At 38.9% G+C, this 25609-nt stretch overlaps 3 protein-coding genes across 7 annotated transcripts in view; all 3 read right to left on the reverse strand.

Moving 5' to 3' along the window:
• The window catches only part of igf1ra (insulin-like growth factor 1a receptor), a 74929-nt gene extending 74195 nt beyond the window's left edge, over positions 1-734 (reverse strand). Inside the window, exon 1 of the mRNA XM_030732557.1 lies at positions 394-734. Within this exon, the coding sequence (XP_030588417.1) occupies positions 394-499 (106 nt within the window). The 5' untranslated portion in view covers positions 500-734. The remainder of the gene's footprint in view (positions 1-393) is intronic.
• A 5557-nt stretch (positions 735-6291) lies between these two features.
• On the reverse strand, positions 6292-13090 carry cfap161 (cilia and flagella associated protein 161). 3 transcript variants are annotated; one of them, XR_004020070.1, is made up of 9 exons: positions 12935-13090; positions 11249-11285; positions 10887-11046; positions 10712-10793; positions 9472-9507; positions 9157-9279; positions 8908-8981; positions 7899-8532; positions 6292-7045 (listed from the first exon to the last, which is right to left on the reverse strand). XR_004020070.1 is itself a non-coding variant. In XM_030730806.1 (8 exons), the coding sequence occupies exons 1-8, from the start codon at positions 13004-13006 to the stop codon at positions 8337-8339; spliced, it is 891 nt and encodes a 296-aa protein (XP_030586666.1). In that variant the 5' UTR covers positions 13007-13090; the 3' UTR covers positions 7219-8336. The 3 variants fall into 3 exon arrangements, 1 of the variants encoding a protein (XP_030586666.1); XR_004020069.1 differs by having other exon boundaries at positions 10887-11104; positions 11196-11285; XM_030730806.1 differs by lacking the exon at positions 6292-7045 and having other exon boundaries at positions 7219-8532; positions 10887-11104; positions 11196-11285.
• A 651-nt stretch (positions 13091-13741) lies between these two features.
• On the reverse strand, positions 13742-25498 carry cers3b (ceramide synthase 3b). Of its 3 annotated transcripts, XM_030730803.1 has the most exons (13): positions 24379-25498; positions 24196-24294; positions 23921-24073; positions 21638-21814; positions 21339-21456; positions 17417-17535; positions 17265-17322; positions 17103-17153; positions 16922-17014; positions 16588-16716; positions 14375-14481; positions 14132-14285; positions 13742-14039 (listed from the first exon to the last, which is right to left on the reverse strand). In XM_030730803.1, the coding sequence occupies exons 4-13, from the start codon at positions 21808-21810 to the stop codon at positions 13920-13922; spliced, it is 1122 nt and encodes a 373-aa protein (XP_030586663.1). In that variant the 5' UTR covers positions 21811-21814; positions 23921-24073; positions 24196-24294; positions 24379-25498; the 3' UTR covers positions 13742-13919. The 3 variants fall into 3 exon arrangements, with proteins under 3 accessions (XP_030586663.1, XP_030586664.1, XP_030586665.1); XM_030730804.1 differs by lacking the exon at positions 23921-24073; XM_030730805.1 differs by lacking the exons at positions 23921-24073; positions 24379-25498 and having other exon boundaries at positions 24196-24353.
• Positions 25499-25609: the final 111 nt, after the last annotated feature.

The raw sequence follows: 25609 nt of genomic DNA on the forward strand, positions 1-25609 counted from the left end.
TACTTTCTGGATGTTTTTAAATCAAAATCACACCGGCGTCTCCTTAGTATATTTACGTGATTCTAAGTGATCGAGACCGTTCCATTAAATAAGATGATATTACGCACAACAGTGACCGTATTTGGTTCACCCACTGACGGCAGATATACCACATGGTCCTCTTCAGATAGCCTGAGTAACGGGCACAGGTCGGTTTTGCCCAACTACAGGTACAGACGCTGATTATGTTGTAAATAAATACAATAATTTCGACGCATATCCTCCATTAGTCGGGAAAAAAACGGCGTTTATGCAAGAAGTTAAATTGGGTTGCAAAAGCAAATTGTGCGTTTAGGCCTATCCCTGCTTAAGCAACATCTTTTACAAATATATTATTTAGTCCTAAATACTTACTCTCGCCATATGTGGACCATATGCAGATAGTGGAGACAGACAGCATCAGACTCCAAAACAAGGTCGGGCCACCCATCGGTGCTTCTGATCTCACGTTCCTGAACATTATTTTCCTCTCCAGAAAAAAAAAAAAACAAGAACATAAAACGGGCAAAAAAAAAAAGAATAAAATGTTTAGGTTGTGTACGTCAGCTCATAAAATTAGAGCCTTTGCAAAAAAGAAAAAGACAAAAACAAGTGTCTGTAGCCCAAAAGCTGCTCTGATGTCCTGATGCGTGGTGGCTTATCCGCCTGGATTTCCTCTAAACATATAAATAAATGTGTACAAATAATTAAAACGGGGGGGGGGGGGGGGGGGGGGGGGGTACTAAAACACTATGCTATTTTTGCCAGTCACAGGATGCTTTGACGTTGGCTGGTATGGCACACAAGCCAGTGATTTTACTGAATAAATGATGGCAATCCCCATCTTCATTCTCCATCTCTTAAAAACAGCATGCGCGTAGCCTACAGTGCGATCAGGCCCGTTAATACAAAAAAAAATAAAAAATCGGACTAAATCTTAGTAGCCTTCACCACCATAATAAATTAAAGTCAGTGTCGCTCACAAGAATCCGCCGTGTGAATAACTGTTTATAAGGAGGAGGTGGTGGGCTGAAAACACGTACAGATCCACAGGGGTGGTGGCTGGGAGGTTGAAAAATGAATGAAAAACCTTTTTTCCCTATGCCATTCAAAGAGCACGGGCTCTCGATCCCCACCGAGCAGTCCTGGCTCGCAATGAGAAGTTGTTTTTTTTAAAACAAAATTTCAGCCCGTAGGCTCTGACTTATCTCTGCCGTCAGTCGGGATTTGCAGCTGAAAGAAAATACCAGACTTGTGCCACGCAAGAGAATGGGTCTCCAGCTCTCCAGCTAGACGACCTCGGACCTCGGAGGGAGAATATGTCCAAGGAGTTGCTCTAGAAGAGTGTTTCTTGTTTTTGCCTTTAGAGAAGAGAAAAGCTCTCGTCGCGTGTGTATCCAGAGCCTGAAATCCTACGGTTCACCCTCGGTTAAAGCAGACTACGGATTTCCACCACTCCTCCGTGGAATCGCTGCTGTAAACAAGAGTCGGCTTCTCTCACACAGAAACATAGTGCTACGGATAAGGTGGCCGGGAGCTGGATAGAAAAACCGGAGTGGATTCAGGACCCAGCAATTCTCCAGGGACGGGACAACGCAAACAAGACGCCCCCCCCCCCCCCCCCCCCCCCCCCAAGCTGGGTGTGTCTGGGAAGAGGTTCTGCCGGCAAAGCTTTTAACTTTATGCCATTATAAAAAAAAAACAGTGGCTCCCATCCTATTTAATCCACTCTGCCCCAACTTAGGCTACTATTTCAATCATACATCAGCAACTTTTTAATTACTCCTTAATATGGATTTCATCTCACTTAGTGGCCTGTTTCAAATGCTAATCCATCATGTTTAGTTAACGCTTTCGTTTCTATTGTTAGTCAACAACTTAAGCAGTTTGTGCAGGTTAATTATTTAAAACTGAACTACTGCCCATAACTTTAGTTTACATTTTTTTTTTTTTTACAATATTTTAATCATCATTTAATCATGGCCCCTCTGCTTGGGCTGCCTGCTTTCTACTGCTTTTACATTACTTTGATTCATTCTTAACTTCTCTGCAGCTGTCTTCAGGTCTTGCAGTTCTGGGGGGCCCTGGGTGGGAATCTCATGAGTATCTGTCAAACCTGCAGGCAAATTTGTTGTTGAGTCTTACAAATTGGGCACATTGTGTGTGAGGCAATAACTGAAAGGGTAAGGATCATATGGTGGTTTGTTTTTAAACAGCAATTAGATGTCTTTTTTTTTAAATAAATTGAAGGTTAATCAAGTGTAAGAACTTGGCTTTTATGACTTGAGAAACCTCCACATGCACAAAACAATTTTTTGCCATTTCATGCACCCTTTGTTTAACAGAGCTTTGAAACATTTGTCTCAGTCAAGGTTAAAGAAGTTTTAAATCCGGTCCTTCTAAAACTAGCCAGGGCAAAACATAACATTGTTGGCACACAAATCAGCTGCGTCCAGTTCATGTTATCAGAGCTGGATGACTTCAAAGACTGTTCACTGTTGACTGAATAACTTTGTGTGCCAGAGCGAGTTAAAAGATTACAATGTTTACAGTTAATGTGAGAGTTTATCCCTGAAGAATTTTGCCTTTGCTTTGTCACACCTTATTTTTTCTTTTCAGTTAAATTTTTATTTATTATATCACAAGGTAGCAAGACAACATGCGTTACCCTCAAATATTCAAAATTTGTTTCAAGTCAGACAAAAACATCATACACTGGGAGGAAAATGCATGTTCTATAAACTGGCTGTAAGAACCAATAGTGATATAATAGTGATGTCACAGCATTACAGTCGAGAAATGAAAACCTGTTTGTCACTAAGTTCAAACAACTGTATAAGAACAAAACTATGTGAATATGAGGAAGAATTGTCTCAGTAAATAAGTCATAACTCACTCTGGTCATTAACATTGTCTATTACTATAATTCTGTGCACACATTTATAGCTATGGGAATGTCAGCAGCCTATATAAAATTTAGTTTGTATTTTTGATTGTTTTTACACAAGTCTTGATAAATGTTAAACTTCTACTCTCTTTTGGACTTAAAACATTTATTTACACCATCATGAGTTTGTGGATCCTGATAATAAGCTCAATGGTGCATCTTGTTTTTGTACTTTATTATTTTTAATTATCTATCTATATATCATTGTTCACAATAAATGTGAAAATGCTTCAAATGAGTTAATCATTAAATATTTGTGATTAATGCACTGAATAAAGACAATTTTCTTAACTGTTGAAGAAGTGAATTATTGTAAAGTGCACAACAGTTACCCATCATGGTTCTGAGTGTGCCCAGGTGGTTACAGTTGTTATTTACAGCCTAATAGTTATCCTTAATCATAGTTGGATTTCATTTGTAACAGCACGTACTGACAGATGATGAAATTCATTTTGAATTCTCATATGCAGTTCCTACATATACTGCTATGTAATATGTATTTTTGCTGGGGTAACAGCAAGGTCAGCAGCTCTGCTTACTGAAGTGAAATGTTAATTTTTAATGGCTTTTAAACTTGCATAATGTCTTGTTGCAGATCACTGCAGGTTTATCTAAGATTAAGAAATCATTTGTGATTTTGTAGATTAAAATGTTCTACATATGGTTGAGGGTAGAAATATTTTTACATTGTTCTGTTCATTTAACCGTTTAATTTAACAGACTTATTTTTTAAAGATTTTCGGGAGTTCGTGCCGCTGGAATAAACAGGACGATTTGTAATGCCATTTAGTCTATTTACTGCTCTGGAGCTGCACCATAGGTTACACTGCACACTACCGTCACAGGTACAAAGTAAAACCTGACATGGAGGTTTATTGGACAGGGGACTTCAGTTATGCCTTTATCTTTCATTCATCCCATACACACAGCAGAGACGGCGCGCTGTGCGGGGAGCGTCGTTATTGATCCATCCTGATGACTGTTTATACTGCCGCTTTTAAAATCACCGCGCATATAGGCGCGCTTACCACGGAGCATCCCTAACTGTGGACCTTTGAGCCAAAATAAAATGAACTAATTAGACGTGTAATTTCTTTTCATTTCAAATGAGAGTGGCCTGTCTTTTAACCTTTGGTTATATATGGTTTTTTAGCCCAATCGGGAAATCAACATTAGAATGCTGTTACAATAAAAAATATTCCAAATCTTAAGTATTCCATCATCTTAATGAGACCAGTTACTCAGTGAACAGTCACCAACATTACCTTATGAACTGCAAAGCAGCAGTTCATTAGTGATCTTAAAGGGGGAAAGGAACTGCTGACTTATGCTTGCTTCTCATAGTACTTTCATTACTAATAGATTGCATGCATTATAACAACTGGGGTCTTTTAGTTGCATAGGTCTGTGATATTTGAGGTATTGCTGATATGAAAATTAAAATAAGTGATTAAAAAAGACTAATAAAAAGAAACTCACAAATGCTTGAGCTTCGAAAAACTCCGGACGTGCGCTGCAATATTTTCTGAGAACTAATGCTGTTTATGGTTGTAGAAAAACTAATGTCCTTCCTTCCAGTGTTTAGGTGTCGCCCTCTGCTGCAGCATAGTACGTATTACACTTAAACTGTTGCGGGGAAGCAACACACACTCATCGTCCACTTTCAAGTATACATTATAATTGCTAGCTAACACAGATCAATCAGTCATATGGCATCAACTTACGGTGTGCAGACATGGTCAAGACGACCTGCTGAAGTTCAAACCAAGCATCAAAATGGGGAAGAAAGGTGATTTAAATTACTTTGAATATTTCTTGGTAGTTGGTGACAGACTGCCAGTCTGTATTTCAGGAATTGCTGGGATTTTCCTGCACAGCCATAACTAGAGTTTACAGAGAATAGTCAATTTATATTGCTAAGGTAGGGTTCAGGGTCACCTGATCTAGCACTAACTATAACTTGATCAAAAATGAAAGAGGGTGTCTGTCTCCTGAACCCAAACTAGGAGCTAGTTCCACAGAACAGAGGCCTGAAAGCTGAAGGCTCTGCCTCCCATTCTACTCTTAAGTATCTTAGGAACCACAAGTAAGCCAGCAGTCTGAGAGTGAAGGGCTCTGTTTGGGTGATAGAGTACTATGAGGTCTTTAAGATAATGTGGAGCCTGATTATTCAAGAAGAAGGACTTTATATTCAATTCTGGATTTAACAGTTAGCCAGTGAAGGGAGCCAATATGGGAGAACTCTTTTACTAGACCCTTTCAGTACTCTCACTCAAGCATTTTGGATCCGCTGAAGACATTTCAGAGAGCTTTTAGGATGGCCTCATAATAATGAATTACAATAGTCCAGCCTAGAAGTAATAAATGCATGAATTAGCTTTTTAGGATCACACTGAGACAGGATGTTTCTAATTTTAGAGATATTGCACAAATGCAAGAGAGCAGTCCAACATGCTTGTTTTTTTATGTGCACTGAAAGACATATCCTGGTCAAAAATGACTCTGGGTAGACACTGTGTTTCTAAGATTTGTAGGGTCGAGTGCAATAATTTCAGTTTTATCAAAATTTAGAAGCAGGAAATTAGAGGTCATCCAGGTCTTTATTTCTTTCAGGCATCCCTGCAGTTTAATGGTTTTTAAACCATGGCTTCATGGATAGATAAAGCTGGGTATCATCTGCATAACAATGAAAATGTATTTAAAATTGAACATTAATTAATGGTGAACAGTCTTGTAGGAATGGGGTCTAATAGAAACGGTGGTTTGGAGGAAGTAACTACTGAAGTTAAATCAGAAAGTTCAATTGAAAAGAAAGAGTCTAAATAAATATCAGCAGTACTGAAAATAGCTGTACGCAAAGATATCAAAGGTAAACATCAATGGATTCTCATAATAAAAACTGTCCCAGAAGCAACAAAGCAGGTGACCTTAGCCCGAGTGTTCTCCTAATGCCTGCAACAAACACATCCATACACAACACATGAATGTGTCAAAAAGGTTACAATGTTGTCAAATATTGTTCAAGCATAGATTCATCTGTTAGCATGAATAATGTCTGTACTGCATTAAGATGAGCAGCTACTGCTCACTTCTAACCTTTTTTCTCATTTGACAAGTCAAAATGTCCTATTTTACAGATGTGATTTTGACATGTCTCAGTAGGAGCACATCCAGTTTCCAAGATCCAGATAGTGTATACTGGTTTAGTGTTACATTGTGAAATTTTACTGGGACACTTGAAAGAACAGACATCGTTAAGGTTTGATTTTTAAAATACCTTTTAACTGGAGGCACAAAGTCCAGAATTTTAATAAGATGAGGTTCAACATTAACTTGTACCCAACCAGATCTGTAAGAAATCCAACAGATACAAAGATGTCAAAGGACAACATTACATTACATATCATTACAAGCTGTATAGAGAAGGCTGTGTGGTAACCCATAATGCACTGCACATATTGCTATAACTGTCATGAGGTGGTAGTGAGGCAGGCAGGATGTGGACTTAAAGATGGATGTGAACTCAAAACACAGCTTTTATTGCTGGCAAAAAGCAGGGAATAAATAAAACACAAAGAACTTTGCTCCTCAGACAAACTGGAAGCAGAGCTGGGAAACTCACTAGTATGACAGACAACATGACAATGAACTGAGGACAACTGAGGGCTTAAATACACACAGGAGAATTAGGGAAACAGGCTATAACTGGGGAGAACAGGTGAACTGAAACAACCTAATGAGACAAGGGAAGCAAAACTGAACATAATGCACATGAGACACCCCCACCACAAGCTGAGAATCAAAGAGACATAATATAACAAAATTAGAAATCCCACAAAACTGAAAATGCTGGGTGAGCGACCCAGGATCATGACAATAACATAAGCTGTAGCATTTTAGTCACAGCATTGCATACACAGTGCCACAAAATGAACATAAAAATCTTAGCCAATAACAGCATGTCGTCAGCCCATTTTCCTGCATCCTCCAATTTCAGTTCTGTCGCCTTTGGTTGGAGCTAGTTGTTTGTGAGAGGTCAGTAACTACAGGACTGAGCAGCAAAAAAGGAACACAGAGCCACTAAAAATGAAAAAAAAAAAAGAAACAAACAGCAATGTAGCAAAAGAGCAAACATGTGAAGCTGTAACATTTGGGGGGGGGATAAAATATCTATCAACCTGAAGTTGATAGTCCCTCACAGTTGATAGAACCTTCATGTTTCCCATCTATGGAAAGAGTAAATTTCTATATAATGTCAATCTGAATTAAGAAGAAAATGATGACATTTCATTGTCAATGATTATTTCAGATGGCTATTATTTATTTTGAAATCCAAAATCAGACTGACTTGATATTGAATGGGTAATACTGTGAGGCTATATTCTAGGGTCTAGAAGGGGTAAAAGTGTTATTACCTCAACCACCGATAGGTGGAGACGTTTGTCTATGTGTTTTCAAGGATTCTTTAACATTGCCAGAAAAGGAAAATATGTCCATATTTGCACTATCTCAAAAAGTGTTGAACCCAAATTCTTGAAACTTTGGCTTTATTGAGTAGGTCTTCCTTCTTCTTGAGGTTATTTTTCAATTTCTCAAACCAGAGATTTTCTTTAAAAAAAAAAAAAAACTGCTTTGCTTTTGTGTTTTTCATTTTTTCTTGTTTGTTTCAGAATGCTGTTTTTGTTGCAGTTTTGGTTAAATGTAAAGTTTAAACAATTTGCAAATCATTGCAGTCTGGTTTTTTGCTTTACATTTATTATAAAGTCACAGCTACTCTGGAGATGGGGGCTGTACCTTTATACATTCCTGAATTTGTAGGCTACGTAATTTCCTACTAACTTTACTACTCAACTAAGGCTTCAGCAACAAAGCATGTTTCTTTCTTGTTAATGATTTCAGAGAATGACCAGCCTATCAGTTACATACTACCTACCTGAGGAATGTCTGAGCAGATCCATGACGCACAAAGATTTGATGATCATTTGATCTGGTGCATAGAGTATAAGAGACTGGATGTAAGCCCTAGGTCCATACAGTGCATGTCTAAAATATCCCAAATATCCCAGGTTCAGAGTCTTATGATTAATCCCACCAACAAGTATTACAAGCAAGTATTTATTAACCTTTTACCATATTTTATAAACATCAGCTGTAACTTTATCGCAGCTTTCCAGATAATGTTCACAGATGGCTTACAAACCAGTTATTAATCATTAATAAACCTTAATGTCAAATTATTACTCATTACTAATAGTAAACCACAGTGAATAGTTATTTATTAATGCTGGTTATTGAGTTTGCCTTAGAGTCTCCCAACATTAGAAGAAATGACCTAAATAGAAATGGTGTTTCAGCACAGGAATAGGTAGTGTTAGACGGTAGGGTTTGCCTCTTTGAGCTCCTCGAGCTCTGTGTTGTTAGCCACCGACTGTGGGTGTTTAAAAAGTACAAGTCCGTCCCCAGCTGGGTCAGAGGTGCACAGTATCCAGTGATTGTTGTCCTGTTCAGCTTTATGGGAATCCAAGAAGGTGTGAGCCGTCACCTCATACTCTTTGCCATATGTGGTCCTGCAGGGACACAACTGTTATACTCAGCAAAAGCATAGCTGGCATGTGAGCAACCTATAATGACTTTTAGCTGCCATACTGCAGACAACAGAAGTGAATTCACTTCTTGGTTTTAATTATGTTATAAGGATACAATAGATGGCTGGTTTCATGTGCTCCCAAGCTACAATTTATGGCTGTTTTGGAGGTGATTAGCTGATTGGAGCTGAGTAACAGTGGCACAAATCTGTGCTCTCTACTCTCTCTTTTTGTATCTTACATACAGTATTGCTTGTTATTTGTGCTAATGTGTTAGCAGACCTCCAAGCTGACATCAGAAATAAAAGCAATGCCAAATTGATTTGGGGTCATATTTGAAAGAGAACTGAAAAATACCAGAGGATTCGATCACCCAGAACGGCAAGAGCCTGGTTCGTTTTGCAGTGTATTATCAGCACCTTTATATTAGCCTGTAAAAAAAGAAGAAGAAGAAAAAGAAAAACTTACTGATAATTTGAAGAAAAATTTTGAATACAGTAGAAGTGAAGGGAAGATAAAGTCTTTGGTATGCGTTTAGTTGCAGACTGACTCAACATAAATACTGATGTTGCAGCAGGTGTAATGTTTAACCAGGAAGGCACTTACAGCAACGGGGAGACCTTCATATTCAAATCTTTCCTGGGGGTCAAAGTGCACTATCTTCCACCATGACAGAAAGGAATTGCTGTCTTCCAGGTTTACTTCTTGGAGGCGAGACTTCTTTGCACACTTTAAATTAAGTCAAGATGTTATGATAATAGCAGAAATTCAAATGAAGTGATACTTTAATTCAGGGTGTGTCATCCTGCATTAAAGTATAAACATACAGCTTCTACATTTATGTTTTGTTAAATCTCTTGTCACAGTTAGTTTTGCAGTATAATGTATTCTTGATACTATTCTATGAATAATGTAATTTACCTTTTGAAAACTTTGCAGGTCACTTGTCAAGTAAAGCTGAGGGAAGAAAGGAACAGAAAACATGTAAACAAGAAGCGACCTTTCACCAAGCCCTCTTATGGTCTTTGATTTATGTTGTAACATTAGTTTCAGCACTTCCACAGCTTGAAATGATTTTTCATCTTCTGGGATAAAGAAAAGAGGCACCATTTCAACTATTTTCCCCTTTAAAAGCTAGAATCCATGATGGTATGAGAGTCCATGTATGCACATGACATGTGGGGTGTCCAGGTATCTTTTCAACTCCTGAAAGGCATCCGAATATGTTGAAATATTTATTTCAGCATGATAATTCCAAACCACGTTCACATGTAATGCAATAGCTACATAGTGGCTACGTAGTGACCTTAAAGCAGTGGTTCTCAAATCCAGGCCTCGTGGCCCTGTGTCCTGCAGCTTTTAGATGTGTCTCTGCTTCAACACACCTGAGTCAAATACAGAAGTCATTAGCAGGACTCTGGAGAACTTGACTACATACTGAGGAGGTAATTCAGCCATTTGATTCAGGTGTGTTGGATCAGGGACACATCTAAAACCTGCAGGACACCGGACCCCGAGGCCTGGATTTGAGAACCACTGCCTTAAAGTGTCCAGGTGCTAAACTGGCCTGCCTGTCCAGACCTTTCACTTAATGACAAGATGGGCTACACTGTGTGATGCAAAGAAAAAAAAAAAAAAGAAGGCATTGTAGCATTAATTACTACACTGCTGTGCTCCCACGAGCAGATAGAAAACTAAACACACATCACCACATTGTTTTGTTCTCCAAAGGAGGCACACTTTAAACTTTGAGCCCGATTCTCCTGTTTCTCAGGAGGGTTTAATTTAACCTTCCAGTAGGTGGCGCATTGGCAACATCAGGTTTTAAAGCTAAAACACATATAAATGTACTAAAAATCTAAACTGTTCATAGATATAGGCACATTTTTAGTCTTCTTCTCTGGTATTATACTTTGAACTTCAACGGTGCATCTGTTACCAGTAATAAACCTGTTAATTAATCCTCTAACCTCCAAACATGTAGTTTGGATCTTAGAGTTAATATTACAGAACAGTTTTCTCAGGTCAGGTTGTGCTCCTCGTAACACACTAAGGGATTTTATGTGTAAAATCAGTGGAATGTCCATTTAGCACTTAGTCTTTGCATACAATATTTAATTAAAATGTGTGTGTGTGTGTGTGTGTGTGTGTTTTCACTTACTCCCCTGGCAAAGCCACTTGTTGTTTTTAAGGCAAAACTTTGCTCAAAGTGAACAGCGGATCCCTCAGGACTGCCATCTACACTGATGTCAGACAAGCAGATATTGCAGGTCTAAATCAAAGAGCATTGCTGCATGTATTAATGAAGATGTTGATGTAATTTTGTGCGTGTTTACCTGGTAATGATGAAAGCAGTGCGTGTGCAGGGCTGGATAGTCCTCTCTGCGCTGACTGCACACGGGGCTTGAATGCCGGGCGAAGGAATCTTTGTCAAGCTGTTAACATCGGCGTTAATGCTCACTGCGCTGCACTCCCTATTTCCTCTTCCCATGTTCACTAACATCACAACATCACCAAAATGCAGTGTACCGTCATTTGTCACAGAGAGTTTCACCTACGCCAACAAACACTGTAATTAGAATGATGCCATTGCGTGATTGTTAATAATTTCAACAGATACTTCAATAGGTTAAAACTCATTTTACCGGTCTTAAAATGTTCTCTTTGAGGAAGTCCACTTTCTGGCCAGCAAGCTCACCTCGCTCTTTTTTCTCCAGGTATTCTTTTACTTCATCCTGAAGAACAGCAACACGCCCAATAAGAACTCTCTAGTACTTCTTGACAGTCGCACTGCTGCTAGTTTAACAGTAGCATTAAATAATTATTACAATAATTATTTTTAATCTACTAAATACAGTAGTTCAGCTTTATAATGAGGACAGGCATGGAAGAATACATATTAATCTGTGTGACATTTGTGTCTCTGTTTCAGTTTGTCTCTGTACAGTAGCTCAGTTGTATAAATCTGCATGTTAGCCCTGAAAACCTTTTGGTTCTGGATGAGAGGTGAAACGTCTTCAAAAAAACAAAAAGTAGTCCAGTCACCCTTTTTTCAAGCTCCAGAGACTATGACCTGGATGACTGAGAACCTGCACAGACATTTAGCCCTCAAAAATGCAAAAGTTACTAAAACTTTTTGTGGTAGAAGCCATTTTGCTTTATTTAAACCGCCAATACTCCAATAGACAAATCAGTGTAATTAATTGTTGCCCACAAACTTAAAACTTTTATGGACTGAATACTTTCTTCTGGAGAAAATCTTTAATGAAAACTTCAAACAATTCAATAAACAGTAAATTGTAAATTATACTTGCAGATTCAATTCAATTTTATTTATTTATTTTATTTGTAAAATATTCGTAACATTATAAGATTAAATTCACTTCCTGAAAATTTATATTAACAGAATTACTATCAGTGTTATTTCCAATCCATGCTAAGTCGTTAGACTATCCAATGGGTATGCAAAATAATAAAAAAAAATAGATAAACTGTAAATCATCTTAAATCAGTGACCTGCAGTCAGGGGAGGCAGGTGAGACAGTGCCTCCCCTGTCATCACAAGTAAAATACTAACAATGATAAGAGAAAATACATTTGACCACTTGACTGTTCAATGTAAGTGTTTTATAAAACTGTTTTCTGAATTATTTCAACACTTTAATGGTCTAAATCGCGGAATTTACGCATCGCCTGTTCAAACACCTGGAAGAAACGCGGGGTGAGCCAGAGCAGTGCTGTGGCTCACCTCTGGTGGCGCTGTGTCACATAAACCAAATGGAGCAAGCGGCTGGCGCATGCCCATTGCTGTCTCTGTTTATATCGCCAATATACATGTTTGATTACACATGTGCTACACATGCTCATGTTCCACAGTCTATCTAATATAATGAATGAATATGTGTGACATGTTTATTCTTTGTAATTCTCTGTATTATTGTAGGGTCTTTACCCACAATACAAAGCGCCTTGAGGCGACAGTTTGTTGTGATTTGGCGCTATATAAATAAAATTGAATTGAATTGAATCGGTCATAAATGCACGGTGAAAATAAGCTGCCCCATAGGGAGAAGGATAGGCGCATGGACTTCATCTTTAAATAAAGTTAAGATAATACATGTTTTTTTTTTATTTATTTAAAAAGAGGGGACACCCCCCCAAAAAAAATACATAAAATATTTTGCTTTTCTTGCCAGCATTGTAGAACAGCATGGAGTTGATTAAAGCCTAATTAATCATTAGCATAATTAAAATTGAAATATAAGCTTCTATTTTGGGTTCATATATGTGAACATCCGACTCGAGACGAGTCATTGCCTCATCCGTCACAAACCTCACCGCACGTCACTGTCTTAAATGTTCCAAAAATATTTTTTACACAAACCTCTTTTAAGTGCAGATCTTCAATCCAGTTTCCCATTTTCACAGGTGTGCGGTAAGTTCTAACATGGGCCATGTTTACATGCACTTGCAGGTAACTTTAACGAGTTCAGCTGCTTTTAGCATGGCCTCAGCATGGTTTGTGTGGTAGTCTCTATGGTAACAGTGTTCTCCTCAGTTCTCGCTGATTGTCGCGAGAGGGAACGCTTGTACAGCTGAGTAAAGCCCTCATTGAGGCTGTATATATATATATATATATATATATATATATATATATATATATATATATATATATATATATATATATATATATATATATATATATTATACAATTAATTATTTTACAATAATAAATTTTTAGCAATTGTATTGATCTCTTTACATGGCATTCTATTTTATGTTTATTTTTGTGATTTAACTGACCCTGTTTATTGTGCATTTATGTTTGGCTGTTTGTGTTTGGCTGTTGTAATTTTGTAATATAGTATATCTTATTTTAAAAGGGTCATGGATTATATTTTATCTTATATTAAATAGAAGAACCCACAGGTGTGCAACCATGTGTCCTATTTGTCAGTCTTCTTCTTCAAGTTGCTTCTTTTGGGGGTCTTCACAGCAAATCATCTGCTTCCAGCTCACTCTATTCCCACCATCCTCTTTTGTCACAGAGCTATCCCTCTGACATACTCTCACATTTGTCGCTATTGTTACTAATCATTCCCACCAACATGCAAAAGCACAAAAACAATATATGTAAAAGGTTTTCTGCATTTCATTTAGGAATAGAATAAGACAACATGGAGTCAGTGAGTTCCAGAAAGCACGTAGCTTCGTATAAGTTTATTATCCTTCACAGTTACCTAAACAATAATATTCTTTGTGTTATTTTTACATAGAGTTAAACTCGAAACGTTTTATTCCAAACAAAAAAACAAAAACTTGTCCATATATCTGTTGTTACTCTTTTATTCTGTTTCTGTCTGTATGTTTCAGTGGCCATTGGCCCTGCCTCTGGCACCAGAGCCATTCATGTGACTCAACTTGCTGTTTCTTTCCTTCGGTGGGTCACTGTCATCTTCCTCTTCATCACTCCTATCATCACCTTCCAGCTGCAGGATGAAAATAAGCAAAGAGGATAAATTAAACAAAATATTCCACACACATCCCACACGCATGAACACAGAGGCATCTGTAAACACACCTGGCTAAAAATAAACTTGTAAACCATTCTTGATATTAGAACAGCCCAGTATAGGTGGAGCAACTGTAGAACCAACAACATGATGTTGAAGAAATAGTAGCCAAAGAAGGGAGGAAACAACTCCAGTGGGTACACCCATGTACAGTGAATCAGCCTGTGGGAGATACACCCATAATATTTTAATACATCACACTAAGATCATAATGATGCATTCTGTTGCAAGCCTTATTTTCACACACTTACCAGAAAGGAAAAATGATAAGTCTTGTTACCATAAAGACAGCTGTAAACACCACAAAGATGCCGTTAGCAGTCCGGTGATACTTGGCGTAGTTTAATACCTTTGCTCCCTGTAAGATGAAAACAGGGTGTGTAATACGTGGTAAGATGCACTAAGGAATATATGTATAGATATTTAGTTGCATTAATCTGTAACACATAAATAAAACTGGCAGTCTAGGGTGTTGATGATTCAACAATATATTGAGGAGCTCTGCAGATAGTTTCAAATGTATCAGTAGTGACACTGCCTTGGTTGCCTTCAGCAGGAAGTCGTATACACCTTTGTACAGTATCAGCTGCACATGTGAGCAGCATCAAGCATGAAGCAAAAGAAGCAAATATCAAGAAATGTAAGTTTGGACAAGCTAACACATAGTGCTGTGAAATATTAAAGTCATCTCAATGTTGCGTTCAATCCAGTGCTCATGGATAAAGGTGAGACAGTACTAGCAAGGGGGAGGGAACAGGATAAGGGGAGAAATGAGTAAACACAGCTTATCTATTTTGCCATCAAATGTACCTACAGTGACATCTTTTCTGACTGTCTTTTCACTAGTTTTGCATTTGGCTAGGGTCAGTGTCACTACTGGTAGCATGAGGTGATAACTGGACCCTACAGAGGTTGCACAGGTAGTCCAACTCTCCCAGGATGGCGCATCAACACATGCCATTGCCAGAAGGTTTGCTGTGTCTCCCAGCATAGTCTCAGAAGCATGGAAGGAATTCCAGGAGACAGGGAGTTATCTGTTCCTTTGTGCAAGGAGGAACAGGATGAACACTGCCAGAGCCCTACAGAATGACCTCCAGCGGGCCACTGGTGTTAATTTCTCTGAACAAATGATCAGAAGCAGACTTTACAAGGGTGGCCCGAGGGCCTGATATCCTCTAATGGGCCCTGTGCTCACTGCCTGGCACTGTGGAGCCCAATTGGCATTTTCCTTAGACTACCTGAATCGGCAGGTCCACCACTGGTGCCCTGTGCTTTTCACAAATTAAAATAGGTTCACCCTAAGCACATGTGACCAGTGTAAAAGGATCTGGAGAAACCATGGAAAACATTATGCTGCCTGTAACATTGTTTGGCATGACTGATTTGGTAGTGGGTCAGTGATGGTCTGGAGAGGCATATCCATGGAGGGACCTGGAGGGCACAGACCTCTACAGGATAGGCAATGGCACCCTGACTGCTTTAAGTATTGGGATGAAATCCTTGGACTCTTGTCAGACCCAACGCTGGTCTGAGGACCCACTACACTGGTGCAGTGGGTCCTGGGTTCCTTTTGGTGCCAAGCTTCATGTGATAAGAGTCTGCAGACAGTTCCTATAGGATGAAGACATTGATACTATTGACTGGCCCTCATACTGACCTAAATCCAACAGAATATAGTTTTGGTCCATCCAACGCAACCAGGGTGCATCTCAGACTGTCCGGGAGCTCAATGATGCCATGGTCAAGATTTGGGCGAAGATCCCACTGGAACTCCATCCATCTTCTCATTTGGATTTGGATACAGACTACTGAGTACCATTTTGAGTTGGTACAATCAAATTTCAGCAAAAAGGACTAGCCTGCCACATCATTTTTTTTTTTTTCACTTTGATTTTCAGGGTGTCTTTGTCAGCACTCTGTAGGTTGATAATTTTCACTCCCTTCAAATGATGTGGCATCCTTTCATTCCTAACACACTACCCAATCCATGTCAATATAGATGTTTAATATGACCCCTCCAGTTGAGATCTGATCTATTTTCAGTGTTCCTCTAATTTTTTTTGAGCAATGTATATCATGAAATACCATATTCATGGGCTAATACAGGGGTCGGCAACCTGTAATCCGGAAAGAGCCATTTAAACCCGGTTTCCACGGAAAACAAAACAGTGAGAGCCGCAAATACTAGCGGAAGCCGGTAGCGGCTACTGCGAGTGACACATATACTGAGAAACGAAAATAGATAAATAAAATGATTTTATTTTAATAGTTCAAGATCACAATAATGTTCCAATTTAAAACTACAACAAAAACCGAACTGACAAAAATAAAATGCACTTCAATTGGATACTTATAATTTACTTCCGCGAGCCACACAGAGCTGCAGATTAGGCCTGAATGAGCCGCATGCAGCTCTGGAGCCGCGGGTTGCTGACCCCTGGGCTAATATGACTACACCACTGACCTCAAGCAGGATGTCAGAAGAATCATGAATGACCATCACAAGGGTTCCAATACGGATGTAGTTTGAAATCCAGGAGAAACTTAAAAGTGTCAATGTGGCCATATGATGAATCACCTGCTCCTTAAAGTCCTAAAGGTAAACATGACTAATGAGACACAAAGATCACATAATACAACAACAGGCTTTGTTCCAAAAACTGCATTTTGAAAGTAGCAATATGAGGGAAATATGAAATAACTCATATTTTGTGAATATTAAATCATTAAGGGTTCAAAATGCAAGTTTAAAATAAATGAAACTACTTCATTGTAACTTCACACATCTGCACACTTACTTTCCGCTTCACATCAAATGTGAGACTGAAGACCAAAGAAAGATAGAAACCCATTTCACTGAGGTAAAACCAGTACTGTGATGGCAGCAGGGACTGTATGGGGATGAACAGATGTATTTTTTTCATCCTGCATGCTGTGCTGTGCAATCCATCACAAATACCAAAGGGAAAAGGCACTTACCTGTTTAGGAAAACCTGCCCAAACCTCCCTAAGATCATAAACCCAAGGTTTCTAAATTCAAGAAAAATACAGGCGAGAGTGTGAGGCAAATATTGGTGATAGAAAAAATCAGCAAAACTAAATGTTCACCAGTTCTTTTGTAAGAACAGTCCCAATACTCACATCATAGAGAGCTAGGATTCCACCAACAAAGGCAAAAAAATAAAATGCACATCTCCAACTGTTGACAGACAAAAACAATAACATCACATATTTGCACAGAGATTCCTGCTTTTACATCAGTGCATTTTCTGGTCACACAAACATACACCCACCTGGCTTCACTGAACCTCTTTCGAAGCCCCGGTCGCTCCTGGTTCCTTCTCCTCTTGAACCACACTTCAACTCTCCTTTCTGGCCAACCAGTCTTCTTGCAAAGAGACCTCACGTCATCCTGAGACACAAGGCGTACATTTCAATGTTTATATCCTTTCCAAATTAGGACGCACACTATCTGAAGTTACACAAACATTAAGTTTTAGCCTTAGATTAATGTTTACAGACACACCAACAGTGCATCAGTTTTTATGTTTAAAAGCAGTGTGATTATATTAAAAAAACAATCCAGATTTATTTTTGTTGGAAAAATTAGTTAACCATTTTTGTATAACAAATATGCTTATGTTGACTGTGTACGTGAGGGAGTTTTTCTATAACCTTATGACCTTTGTACAGAATGTGTTTCTTTGTGATAATGAAGCATAGGACAGAAGTGTGGAGATTCATGTCTGGTGACCTTCCTTCGATCTGAGTTTCATGTCCGTACAGTAGAACCAAGAAGGCTGATAGAAGTGAGAGGTTATATTAATGTCATGTGTTTAATTATAATTATAGTAAGGTGCAAAATCAACTTTCCATTTGACTCGGAGACCTTTAGAGCCTGCACAAACCGGAACACTGAAAGACATCAGTGTTTCTGTTACTTCCTTTTCTGTACATCTTCCTTTTTCCTGTTCATGTGCTCAAGTGTGCATAAGAATGGCTGAAAGCAGAGGACAAACTGAACTTGTACTGAAGTACATGCTCCTTTCATTTTTCTTCCTGCTCTCGATGGAGACGGTCGCACTTTCTCTCTCTCCTGCCCTCCCCTTCAAACCTGCTCTACTGCTGCTTTGCTGTAAGTGCCTCTCTTACACATTGATCAAATAAAAAACAACATGGATCTGGCAAACTGGGCCCTAAACACCATGGATCTTATTTTCTCCACTATGAGATCAGGGAAAGGGCAGCCTGCATGTCCTAGTGGAACAGACCCGGTCGGATACGTCCTGGATTCGTGGAGCATGTGGAGACCTGTGTGTCTTTCACTGCTATCGGTTGAGGACGTGGAAGACGTATACATATTCGACTTTTTGGTAACAGGATCTCTTCTGTGTGGGCTTGGAGGATACCTGATTTACCGGGAAATTTAAAAAATCTAGGCAGCAGTTCGGCGTCTGCCGAGTCAGCAGAACCAGATGGATGGGCTATGCAGAGCTGTTCAGACTCAGACTCAGAGCCTGTTGGACCTGAGCCGCAAGCTGGATGTGTAGTCCAGCTGTGAACATGCTCGCAGGCGAAAGGGATAAGATCTGGAGATAAAGTTCGGTCCTGCATAGCGAAGACGGTAATTGCAATTTGGACTATTGGATTTACTGAATGGGTTCCTCCAGTGAAACTGAAGGCTGTTGAAAAAATAACAAGCAGGCTGTTCCAAAACAATATCTGCATTATCAGGAATTCGGATCCCTAGCCGGCCTTGAGGCTGGTAATCATCTCTTTCTGGGTCAATGTGTACCAGACGCCCTTCTCCCCCAGCCCTATTTTTATTTGTGAGAGCTGGATCTGGCATTATGGAGCCAGAATCTGGCTCCATAATGCTCTGACCCTCTCGTCTCAGTTGGCACCCAGTTTGTTTCTGAATTTATCCAACAATTTTCCTTTTTTAAAGTTTCAGTCATTCACACCTTGTCATAAAATGTACAGTGTGGTTAAAAAGTATTTGCCCTCTTCCTGATTTCTTTTAACAAAAATTTTTTTTGCATATTTGTCACACAATTCTAATCATATAACAAATATTATTAGACAAACATAACAAAATCCAATGTACAGTTTTTTAAATGATGCTTTCATTTATTAAGGGAAAAAACTATTCAAACCCATTCTGCACTATGTGAAAATGTTGAATCATGAATTAACTGTGATTAACCAGATTATTTGAAAATCTGAGTTCAATTTCACTAGCCACTACCATGCCTGATTACAATTAGACCTGTTGAATCAAGAAATCACTTAAATAGAAACTGTCTGACAAAGTGAAGCAAGCTAAAAAATCTTAAAAACCAACACATCATGCCACAATCTAAAGAAACAACTGAGATAAAGTCAGTGACATCTATCTGAGTTACAAAGCCATTTCTAAGGCTTTGGGACTCTAGCGAACCATGGTGAGAGCACATAATACAAAATTGGAGAAAACTTGGAACAGTGGTAAACCTTCCCAGGAGTGGCTGGCTGACCAAAATTAGTCCAAGAGCCCACTGATGACTCATCCAAGAAGTCACAAAAAAAACCCAGAACAGCATCTAAAGCAGGCCTCATTTGTCTCAGTTATGATCAGTGTTCATGAGTCAACATTAAGAAAGAGACTGGGCAATAATGGGATCCATGGGAGAGTTCCAAGGCAAAAACCACTGCTGACCAAAAAGAACACCAAGGCTAGTCACAGATTTGCCAAAAAATATCTTTTTGATCCCAAAGACTTTTGAGAAAATATTCTGTGACCCGACAAGGCAAAAATTTAACTTTTTGGAAGGTCTGAGTCCTGCTTTGCTGCTTTGGGACCTGGACGACATGCCGTACTAGATGGAACCATGAATTCTGTGCTCTACCAGAAAATCCATTAGCAGAATGTCCAGCCATCAGTTTGTGCCCTGAAACTCAAGCACACTTGGGTTATGCAGCAGGTCAATGATCTGAAACACACCAGCATGTCCACCTCTGAATGGCAAAAAACAACAAAATTAAAGTTTTGGAGTGGCCTAGTTAGAGTCCTGGCTTAAATCCAATTGAATTGACCTTAAACAGGTCATTCATGCTCAAAAACCCTCCACTGTGGCAGAGTTAAAACAATTTTAACGTGGGCCAAAGAGTGGGCCAAAATTGCTCTACAGCAGGGGTGGGCAACTCGAGGCCTCGAGGGCCAGTGTCCTGCATGTTTTAGATGTGTCCCTGATCCAACACACCTGAATCAAATGGCTGAATTACCTCCTCAGTATGCAGTCAAGTTCTCCCGAGTCCTGCTAATGACTTCTATATGTGATTCAGGTGTGTTGGATCAGGGACACATCTAAAACATGCAGGACACCGGCCCTCGAGGCCTCGAGTTGCCCACCCCTTCTCCACAGTGATGTGAAAGACTCATTGCCAGTCGTTGTAAACAGCCGATTGCAGTTCTTGCTGCCAAGGGTGGAACAACTAGTTATTAGGTTTAGGGGGCAATTACTTTTTCATACAGGTCCAGGTAGGTGTAGATAGTTTTTTTTTTTCCCTTAACAAATGAAATCATCATTTTAAAAACGGCATTTGTCATGTCGGGCGGTGTGACGGGCAGAGATGGACCCAGATGCAGGTCTCCGGATAATGACATTACTTAAAAGGTGTTTATTGGGAGAGATAAGAAACAAAACAAATTCCTCCTGGGAGTAAGACAAAGAACTGAACACAAGGAAGACAGAAACACACAGGCACAGCACCATCAACAACATGACAAGAAGCAGAGAAAACACAGGACTTAAATACATCACGGGATAACAAGGGAAAGTGGAAACAGCAGGTAACACAGCTGAACACAGCTGAACACAATGACACTGATGAGACAAGGGAAAGCAAAACCAAATACACTACACAAGAAACAAGACATACCAAAATAAAACAGGAAGTGGGACAAGGGCACAGAGATGAAGACTTGACACCAAACATAACTAGAAATGAACCACAGACCAAAAACAAAAGAACAAAAAACACTGGGCCAGGACCATGACAGCATTTTGTATTTACTTGGATTATTTTTGTGTAATATTAAAATTTGTTTGATAATTTGAAACATTTAAGTTTGACAAATGTGCAAAAAAAAAAAAAGAAAAAGAAAAAGAAAGCAAGAACTCGAGAAGGGGGCAAATACTGTTTCACTTTTTACTTGTCCACAGGATAACTTACCTGGGTAGGAATTCGTGTTTGGCCACAGAAGTATTTTTCTAGAATGGGGTTTTGTTCTGCTGGGAGACGTATCCTGTCCCTGATCCCCCAAATATTAGCCAGTGGTGTGGCAAGGTACCTGAAAGAGCACACAAAGCTTTGTTCCTTCTTTCTACACACAAAAAAGTCCTGGTTCTTTGGGCGTACATATGAATCCTTCTAGCTTGTGCAACATAATCCCAGGATTCTAAAACAAGATGAATGCATTACTAATCTCCTTGACACACAGGCACAATTGCTCAAGTACTTTGTTTTCTCACCTTTCAAACAGGTATCTGATTACAAGCAAGCATAGAGCACAGGGTAGAGTAGCGTAAAGCTGAGAGGCTTTTGCGTAGACACGACCTTCCTTGTCCTCTAAATCAGACCAAGACACGCTGACTGGCAGCCACAAACGCTCCCACCAGATCCACTCACCAACTGTCTGTAACATGACGCTGGAAAATGTAAAATATACAAAATTATTACATTTGACTATTGGGGGGAGTCTAAGTCATATTTCTCAAATATAAGATCCTGAAAATTAAATTGAGATTTGTTATGTAATCTTAAATCACTCAAGTAACTTAAGATATCATTTCTTAAAAATCTTTGTTCCAATTTCAAACAAATGGTGCCGGGCACAACAAACCCTGCCCCCGGCAGACATTTTAGCTTATTTGAATGCTGCCCGTCTCACAAACATGTCACTCTCCAAACACGAAATTACCAAGACAACACATAGGTCCTATTGTCCATGCCCATAATTTTCCAAGGTTTAAAAGATGGAACTAAAATAACTTTAATTTTATGGTCATTTTCATTTTTTAAAAAGATTTATCCTTTATAATGAGAAAACACACAATTTGTCTGGTAGACAATAATAGGGGACTGGAGTGATCGGCTTGATAGAGTCAAAAGTTATAAGTGATATTGTCAGGAATTTCCCAACTTTAGGACAAATAAAAGAATTTTTTTCTTTTATAGTGTTACTTTTTCCTACTTTCTTTTTTATTATGAAGATTTCCTGACCAAAGTAGTGTGATGCCCCTGAAGGAGCAACATACATAAAAAAAATAATAAAATAAACTCAACAGTGGTCACTAGTTGGTATCAAGACACAGCTGCCACTATGATCCAAGTAGATTTACAGTCAGAAATATAGCTGCAAGCAGCAATGCGACAGTTGCTATGAAACAAGTTGTAAGAATAGCAAGAAAAAGGAGTTGTATGGTAAAACACTCTTTTATAAATTACAGTGCCCCCAGAATGTGTCATGAACCCAAATTCCTTGTGCGTCCTTGGGGAGGGGTCCAAAAGCCTACTGTGAAGTTTCGTCTTGATAGGCTAAAGCTTTGAAGAGATCTACGCTCATTTCTTTTTTGGCAACTTTGCCATCAAATGCGATTAACTGCTGCAGGCAAATGCTACTGCAAAACATAATTAAATGTGATTACTTTTGTGAAGCTTGCTCTGATATATACCAAGTTTCATGAAAATCTGGCAAAATTTGTGACCTGTAAAAACTTTTATATAATCCAATATGGTGGCTCAATCAATTTAGTCAACATCAAAACTTTTCACTTAACAGGCTTCAGACCTCTGACAGCATTAGCAGGTACTCAGATTTCATTGTAAATCCAAACACATTTACACATTAAAGCCAAAAACCACTTCCAATTTTCTTCCTTACAAGTCTGAAGACAAGGTAAACAAAGAGTGAAGCCCTCTAGTGGAATTGAGTGGAAAGGAATGAAACAAACACTAGAGGCTGCCAAAGGAACAAAGTTGTTGCTGTTAATGATGATGATGATGATAATATAATAAGAAAACCTAGAATCACTATAGATGCCCACAGTGTCGTTGCTTGGCCTGCCAAAAATATGCCAATTTTGTCTTCAATCTACCATATAGTGCCAACTTTCCACCACTGCAGCAATGTTTAACTTGACTTTCCACTATCTCCAACTGGCCTTGGATAAAATCAATCCTCTGTGTTCCTCTGTAAAGGAAGTGAGTAATTTCAGATGGCGAACTACTTAGATATCAAAGGGCACGAAAGATAAAGACAAGTAAGGAGCAATTCATAAAGGTGATTAAGGAGAAGCAAAGTCCTTCCTCTCATGGACTCTGCTCATAACTGTAGATAAACATGTGCTATTTGATCAATGATAAAAGTACTTTAAAAATTAAATCCAAATTGTATTGTAATTAGTTTATATAATCAAGTAAAATGTTTGTACTAAATTTATTCAATGTGATAGAATAAGTCATATCAGTGTGTCCCTGAACCTCAAAGGTAGTTAATAATAAATCAGCACAGGAAAAGGCATACGTGCCCACAAGCAGTGTTTTCTTTATAAGTTCCAACAGAGGAGCGGGAAGCTGAATCAGACAGAGAGAGTGTATATGTGTGAGCGACAAAGACCAATGAAACTCGAGAAGAAGCTAAATATTGTGTGAATTTCAGCCCTCCGCTTGATTAAAGTTATTACATCCATTAATTTAAGTAATACATAAATGGAAGTAAATGTATTGGAATGTCTACCAAAAAACATACTCACCTTCAAGCCAGTGTGAACAGTGCTGGGTGTTTTCCTCTGTCAGTCTGTTACTCATACAGCTCAGTTATATTGCTCTTATCCACATCAGATAACAGCACTGTCCTGGGATCCTATACATTCCTCTTACTGCTATTGTGAAGCCATTCTTCATAGCTGAAGAAAGCAAATATGAGCTCGCAATCTGCTGCCTTGCTTAATCTGAACAATGCTTCTCATTGTGGGGGACTAGACTCCAGTGATCATGTTAGTTTTTAGACATGCGTGTGGTCACTCACCTGGCTAGAAAGAATGGGATCCTTCCCTCCCACTCTGTCTGCTCCTTTGATCACACCCTTGCAGTTGTTGCAAGTCGTTTGAAATAGCAAAGCTGAGCACTGGAAATACCATGGAGCATTTTGCATGAGTTGTAAAAAGTAAGCTGTACCAGTCAGAGTGTAGGATTATTTGTGTACCCTCACCTGAAAGAATTCCCTTGGAATGCCAGGAAACCCCCACAAAGGCCCCATTCATTGGTGATGGCAGAGGAGGAGGAGCCAGGGCAGAAAGGGAACTAACACACAAAGAAAGTGAAACATCACTCTGTATAACTACCTAACCAGGTTGATAACAAATGTATTAATACAAATGACATGACCTTGGACTTAGTTATCTTTCACAGAAAGTTTTTTCCTTTTTCAATTTTCTGTGGGGAAAAAAAATTAAGGAATTTATTAAAGCTTTCTAGTGATCATTTTGAGCAATATCAAGCTTCAAAGGGTTTTGTAAAATAAAAGCAATTCATTACTAAAGCATCCATGTCCACCTATCCATTTTCTTCCACTTATCCAATTGAGGGTTCTTGGGAGGGAGGGTGAATAATTTTGTTTCACCATGCAACAGAGGGGGGCGACAGAGACAACATAATGCATGTATCAAGTAAAGTTAGACACTGTTAACGTCTATTGTTAAGATACTGTATATAAGAGAAGTGCTATAAATGTTGACATTTTTGCTCAGTTTGCCTTCTCTAAGAAGGAGCTGCTTTTGGCTGCTCCCTTATTCACAAGGGGTTGCCTATTGCCACAGGTAGCTCTGCATGTTTGATTTGGCAGATTTTTAAAATTTGTATTTATTTATCGCTTTACTTTGCTCTTCCTGACACAACCCCAAAGGAATTTGTGTCGCCTCCCAGGAATAAACTGGGAATATTGTTAGATGAACGTGTAAACCACATACATACAGTACAGCACTGTGCAAAAGTCTTGAACCACCCCTCACTTCTTTGCATTTTGTTTCCCAGCAGCCAGATTTTTCTTATATTTCTTTAAAGTGGTCTTTGTCAGTAGTTCTCCAGGATTTCTTTCATTTTCAGTCCAGTTCTTGTACCTGATCTTTTTCAGAAGTTTTTTTTTTTTGTTGTTGTTGTTAAGCGGTTAGCTACTTAACACTGACCTATGGTTGATACAAGCATAAAAAAGCATGTAACTCAAGGGATGAACCAGTGTTGTGTTGACACATAACACTGAACCAGTTTTAACGTGTATCTTTAGGCACTTTGTTACGAGCAGCCTGTCATAAAACACATCATTTGTTCCCATTTCTTTAGTTGAATCTACAAAAAAGCCAAAGCTAATACAGCAGCATTATACATCAGTTTTTCCACTCAATAATCAAAGCCCTTGCAGCTGCAAGACTTTAAAATGAAGAACA

This window comes from Archocentrus centrarchus, chromosome 6, assembly GCF_007364275.1.
Source record: "Archocentrus centrarchus isolate MPI-CPG fArcCen1 chromosome 6, fArcCen1, whole genome shotgun sequence".
NCBI classification, from domain to species: domain Eukaryota; kingdom Metazoa; phylum Chordata; class Actinopteri; order Cichliformes; family Cichlidae; genus Archocentrus; species Archocentrus centrarchus.

Excerpts from the sequence above, each read along its gene's own strand:
- cfap161 (XM_030730806.1), bottom strand. The coding sequence starts at position 13,006 with ATGGCCCATGTTAGAACTTACCGCACACCTGTGAAAATGGGAAACTGG. Across the intron at positions 10,794-10,886 it reads ACTGCTTTCATCATTACCAG|TGTAGATGGCAGTCCTGAGG; the intron begins GTAAACACGCAC and ends GTCTGACATCAG. Across the intron at positions 8,982-9,156 it reads ATGAAGGTCTCCCCGTTGCT|GCTAATATAAAGGTGCTGAT; the intron begins GTAAGTGCCTTC and ends CTTTTTTTACAG.
- cers3b (XM_030730804.1), bottom strand. The coding sequence starts at position 21,810 with ATGTTACAGACAGTTGGTGAGTGGATCTGGTGGGAGCGTTTGTGGCTG. Across the intron at positions 17,323-17,416 it reads AAGAGGTTCAGTGAAGCCAG|TTGGAGATGTGCATTTTATT; the intron begins GTGGGTGTATGT and ends GTCTGTCAACAG. Across the intron at positions 17,154-17,264 it reads GAATCCTAGCTCTCTATGAT|AAACCTTGGGTTTATGATCT; the intron begins GTGAGTATTGGG and ends TCTTGAATTTAG.